At 39.0% G+C, this 6,382-nt stretch overlaps 1 protein-coding gene across 1 annotated transcript in view; it reads left to right on the top strand.

The window, feature by feature from the left end:
- Positions 1 to 822: 822 nt before the first annotated feature.
- Positions 823 to 6,382, top strand: part of GIMD1 (GIMAP family P-loop NTPase domain containing 1) — a 14,141-nt gene continuing 8,581 nt past the window's right edge. The window contains exons 1-2 of the mRNA XM_006027566.3: positions 823 to 885; positions 2,838 to 3,259. Coding sequence (XP_006027628.1) covers positions 2,867 to 3,259 — 393 coding nt within the window. The 5' untranslated portion in view covers positions 823 to 885; positions 2,838 to 2,866. The remainder of the gene's footprint in view (positions 886 to 2,837; positions 3,260 to 6,382) is intronic.

Raw genomic sequence — 6,382 nt, 5'->3', positions numbered from 1 at the left:
TCTTTCCTCTAAGAAAAAACAAGAATGATGGGAGATACTAGCATAGTGTTTAGAATACTTGGCCAGGAAGTGGAAGAGCTAAGTTAATTTCCTATCTCATCTTGAGGGGATTCAGACCCACACCTCCCAGAGTATAAGGGTAGCATTATTCATCCCCGTCTTTTTGAAGCTCTGCCACTATAGAGCAAGGAATTTGAGATTCATTTGGCCAGAGAAGAGAGACAAGAGTAACCATGTTTGTAGCCTAGTCATTAGGGCACTTACATCACAGTAGAGGGAATTCAGTTTCATTCCTGTTCCCAGCCCCTTTTCTGTATTTTATCTAATGACTAGTGCAAAAAAACTTGAGTCATGTTTTGACATATTGGCAGTTACCTTAAAAGGCAACCGATTAAAATTCATCATAAGAATACTGTAGAATATGTATGCACATGTAAATACATCATCATAAGAATACTGTAGAATATGTATGCATATTTAAATACCCCTCCCCCTTCCACAACCCACCCAAAGGAAATTTAATTATGCATAGTTAAAAAATATGTAGGGTTGAAATAATCACTAAGTGCCTTAACCCAATATAAAATAAGAGCTTTGGTTCAGAGAACTGATAGAATTAATATAGCCTTGAGATGGTCTCAATGAGTAAGTAAATTCAAAGCTGCAAGTGTGCAGGTGGCCAAGAGGAAGTTTATAAGCAATCCTGATTATTGGGTAGACCTACCTAAGTGAAGAACTATTTGTAATAGATTAACCAGAGTAAAGAGTACGTATCAGTCTCAGCGTGGTACATTGCCACTGTCAACTTCAAAGTTCATACTCAAAAGCAGCACACATGGAATATGAATGAATCTCAGTAGAGGAAGAATTTTAAAGAAGAATAAGGTAAGTGACATACCATTATCAATCTAAGTATTTAGGATATCCAGCCTGACTTGAAAAATATCAACAAAAAAATGCCAGCCTTTATGAAAAAAAACAATACTTAATTTTATATACAAGTTTGAATATGCACCCGATCTGCTGTGATTTTCCTATGTAATCCTAATGCTAAACTGTAATACAACAACCTTTTTCCCTCTGGCTTCAATGAATGCTATAGATGTTCAACACTTCTGAAAAAAAATCAGACTCATGATGGCAAAGAGGCCTGCATAATACATACAAAGCAGGCAACAGGGTTTAAAAAGGAAGACTTTTCTGCACAGGTCTAACAAATCTCAGCTGGGAGAGGGATTATTAATATGTTACAGAAAATTAACCTAAAAAAATTCTAGATAGTTCAATTAATAAAAAGATGTCTGTTTTCCCAGATGTCTTCCATAAAGATTATTAGACAGCTACTAAAAAAAAGTTCAATTAATCCATCTACTTTAATAGTCAGGGGATAGACCATCCGTTTTCCACACATTGTGAACTCTTCAAGCAAGATCATCACATGAAGGATATAGTGTCCCCTTTAACACAAATATATTAGCTTAAGAACCTCTCACTTGCTTGAGTTTTCACAGAAGGCTCCTCTGAGCCTAGTTCAAATGATGATGGAACAATATTGAACTACAAGCTCAACAGTGCCTAAACAAATATGTGATGACAGGAAATGACATTCAAAAGCAGCCACAGACTTTCTAGAACTGTGCATAGTGAATATTAACCAAAGGACTTTAAGCAACCCTCCAGAGTTTTCAGGTGTCTCTGTAATATGAAGCCAACAATTTATTCCCCAACGTAGACTTAAACTTTTTCAAAATGTCCCTGAATCATAATTCTCTTTGAATTCCAAAAATCTGCTAAAGTTGTTTTGAGATAATAGCCAAGACTCCAGAACCAGGTAGTAAAAATCCTTACCATACCATACTGTATTATCATACATTAACAAACACTACTAAGAGAGTCTCAATTTCTTGGTGGTTACTTTAGTGTATATATGCATTGAACATATTACCATTTCCACTCTCCATCCTCGTTTCTCCCTTCCCTAGCAGTAGTGGGTGCTGTATAAGAGCCTAAAAGGTTACACTGATTCTTATTATCCCAACCTATAGAGTCTAAAACTCAAGCAATGACAGACATTGTTCTGTTATCACTACCCTAGAAAGAAGTGGAGTTTTATCTGGACCAGAAAACTGTATTCTGGAGTCATCCTGCATTTCCAATTTTAGGACAGAACTCTGTGACATAAGGTTGTCAAATGTAAAATCCCAGACTAGTGTTAATTTCCCTTTTTTGTCTTGGCCTACAGAAATGGGCACCATTCCACCTGATGATATAATTTGGTGACCTGGCAGAACACCTTGTGGATTATGGAAGAAATTTTCTAAATCACTTTCCAAAATTTGTGTGGGGTTTATGCTGCTTTTCCCACACCATCAGGTTTCTAGGGCCAAATTCAGTCTTAACTAGCAAAATAGGGGCACTTGAAAGCTATAGAACATATTTATCTCCATTCTATCTTTCCTGCCTTTCTTGATGTCTTCCTTGGCAACCAGCCCCCTTGCCTTTGTAATTTTCCCTACTCAGACATTGGTTGGTCACCTTCTTTCCTTACTTGCTCTTACCTTTTTATGAGCTCCTTATTCCCATCTGTTTTGTTCATCTTTTTCAATATGGGAGACCTGCTAGGTCTGCTCTAGTACCATGCCAAGGTCTCCTTTTTCTATGGCAGCAAGAATAAAGAAGTATGCTCTTTGGAATCAAACAAAGGCAGGGGGAACTGTCTTTGTGATCTAAGTGTGGCTACTGATATAGGTTGTAATTCTTGCAGTTTACTACTGACTTACAGAAGTATTATATCTACCTGAAAACAAATATTAATAGAACTTGTTCTACATTGACAGACACGCACTTAAAGACAAAGGCACTTACAATGCTTGATGATAATGATATCACCATCAACCTGCTCTTGCTGGGAAGGACCCAGAGTGGCAAAAGTGCTCTTGGGAATAGTCTTCTGGGGAGTTCAGACTTTGACAGCCACCTGTCCCCCAGCTCGGTGACTACATCTTGCAGCTTTGGACGCAGCTGTCGCATCACAGGCATCACACGGCGAAATGGCTGTGAACTCTCTCTTCGGGTTCACGTACTCGACACGCCAGGCTATTCTCATAGCAGCCTGAGCAAAGAACAGGTGGTGCAAACTGTAAAAACAGCTTTGGATCAACACTTCAGAGATAAGGGCCTTCACTTAGCCCTCTTGGTCTTGAGAGCTGACTTGCCTCTTTGCAAAGACGAGAATGACCACACAATTCAGATGCTACAGGTAAATTTCTGTATCTACTGGCAACTATTTTATGTTCAGACCTAGTTGTTTTATATGGGGAACACCTAAAAGAAAAAAAGGAGTAGGTGAAAATTTAACAAGGACCACTCAACTCAGAACTCAAACTTGTTCCTTCCAAAACTCAGGGCATTAATACACTTCACATGTTATATCTAACAGTGTTATCAATTACAAGCTGCTGAGCATAAATGAACTTGTGAATGCACTTTATCCATTCAGAAAGTTTTGCTTTTGTAATAGGACTTGCATTCATTACTTTTTTATGTTTATCATCACTGATCTAGATCTGTTGAACAGAAAATGCTACTTTAAACATTTGCAAGTAAAGAATTAACAGGTTTTAACTGAAGAAAACAGCAGGTATTTCTTTAATAAAGCTCTGAATAATCCACTTAATTCCTCCTTCTTGCACATATGCATTTCCTAACAAATGTGCATAAAATTTTTTATTATCAATGATTATAAAAGTGCTATCTAAAAGGGAATTTTTAATTTGTGATTGAAGCTACTGCTGTGAATAGTAATGTAATATGTATACTTTACATTTTTAAAGTGGTTTTATTTTGATGAACTCAAAGCATCACCATAAAAATAATTTGTCTCAGAACTCCCTCTGAGATAGGAATTATTCCCATTTAACAGATCAGGAAATTGTGCATAAAGAATTACCGGTAAGGACCTGATGGCCATCAGGTACTTTCTGGATAGAACTAGGAATATAGCTCAGATCATCTACCTCTCTATTATAATACATATTGCACAAAAGACAGACAGAAAGCAATACAGTATTTTACACACACTTTTCTGAAGCTGCCCAAACAATTAGAATATTAATAGTGCTCATTCAGTTGAGAAGGTTTACCTGTGTTAGTTATGAGCTTCAAACCCCTGTGCCTCACCATAGGGAGACAAGAAGGCACCCACTGTATGACCGTTTTTAGTAACAATAACATAGCTTTATCAGGAATGGGCCACTTAATTAGTGACAAGCTGCTGCAATATCTCTTACTCATGGACAGGGAGCATTTCCTTCCCCTGGAGCTCTGGTTAATTCTTAGGTGTATCAGATGTCTCCTTGGGCTTGTTCCCCCTCAACCCAGAGCCAACGTCCCAAAGGGGCACAAAAGGCTTCCTGTATCCATCTCAGAGCCTATCAGTATACACTGGGGCAGGATTTTTTTGCCATCCTTCTGTCCAGTCAGTTTCTCCTGCCACCAATAAGTATTTGAGGACAGGTTTCATTGCTTGTTGATTTGTGCGGTGGCTACCACACAGAAGGGCTTCGCACCGTTCAATTCCCCTTTTTAAAAATAGAGACAAAAGACACTGAGTGATTGCAATACATTCATACAACTGTGGCAGACTTAAGACAAGAATCCAGAGCAGCAGACTTTCAATTCTGTGTTTTCATGATCAGACCATGGCTGTTTCATAGTGGGACACAATTATAACAGTTACCAGAAACTTGCTGTGCACAGACAGACCTAACAAATAGCATTCTGTTTAAAAATGTATCTCAGAATTTAGCTTGTTCTATTGATGTCTAAAATATGTTTTCTCAGATACCAGAAGAATGCTGCTTTTTTTTTTGGGGGGGGGGGGGGGCGGGCATTGCTAGAGGAGTTTCTTTTGCTTGCCAGTCACTGCCCTGCCACTTGAGGTAGGTCTTCCAGTCACATGGTCCAGATCTGGTTCGCAGGGCCAAATAAATTGGACATCCCCAGATTAAGAAATAAATTAACTAAAAGACCTAAATGCCCATTCTTAATTGAATTCAAATCTGCCACTTCTAGTCCAGGATTATAACTGTGACTCTCTGCTGATGTAAAGGTTGGTTGGGGGGGGTGGGGAAATTTACTTTTCTCAGAGACCAGATGCTATGATTTCATCAACCACAAACAAATAGGGCAAGACAGCTGGTTGTGTCCTGGGAAAATGTGTGTGTTCTGTGTTTATACTACAATGTCCTGTTCCAAAATGATGCTGGAACCAGGAACAGCCTTCAGCAATTGTGACCTATTCTTGATAAATGGCAAAGAGCCTTGCCATATGAAGACAGCCCATTACTAAATCGTTATATATAACCTACATTTCTTTTTGGATTTATTATTTTGCCATTGTGGTCTAGTGAACTGAGTGGAAGGCTAGAGGCTTTAACACTGAGATGCATCTCAGCACTGTCAACAGATATTTTCCTCTTCCTCTGAATGCAAAGCATGCTGCACATCAAGTGCATTACGTGCTGAAAATAGCTACTTCTGGAATTTTTCTTACAATCTGACTTTTTTTTTTACAATATTGCATTTTTCTTACAATATTGACTTTTCAATATCAGTATATTAGGGTTTTCTATCTTGCTAAGCATTATGGAATACTGAGGCTGCATTCCAGCAATTAGACCCACACGTTTATTTTATTTAGGTGTTAAACTTCACATTAGTGTAGCATGGGTTGATTGATTATTAGGGGAGTAAAATGGACTTATGGCCCCACACAGGATGCACCATTATTACAGTTATAGGAATACTGAAAAATGAAAGTGTACTCCTTTATTCAGATTTAAAATATTTGTATGTTTAAAAAGCAATATAAAAAATACAATGTTGCCTCCAGTCTGCTTAGAGCAGCAAATGAGTACAGCAAATGCGGTGTTATCTGGCACTTTACCAACCGGAAACCTCCACTAACCGGCATCTGTCAGTCTTCCAAGGGACGCAGCAGAAGCCATGAGCCAACTGTGAGTCTTCCTTGTGGACCGCAGCCACAGGGCAAAGCAGCCTGCATGGGGCTCCCCTCCCTGTCCCCTATCACAGACACAGATGCATAGTGTGCCAGCACACTGATGTGGTTAATTTGATTAACCGGCAAATTTGATTAACCAGCATCCCCTGTTCCTAAGGGATGCCGGATAACAGAATTTTTGCTGTAATAAGAAATTGGGGTTAACCCTTCTACCCCTTGCTTTTATTTAGCAGTTGATGGAAGAGGCAGGTCATATCAGGGGCAGAAATGCATGCTAGTATTGCACCGTGGCAGGGCACTGGTAGTGCCTGCCACTTCAAGGATCGAGTCAAGCAGCCAGCAGGTGCCTGATTGTGGCAG

The sequence above is a fragment of the Alligator sinensis genome, unplaced genomic scaffold, assembly GCF_000455745.1.
Source record: "Alligator sinensis unplaced genomic scaffold, ASM45574v1 scaffold1092_1, whole genome shotgun sequence".
NCBI classification, from domain to species: Eukaryota; Metazoa; Chordata; order Crocodylia; family Alligatoridae; genus Alligator; species Alligator sinensis.
The sequence above is the reverse complement of the archived record's forward strand: the minus strand, read 5'-3'. Positions and strand labels throughout refer to the sequence as shown.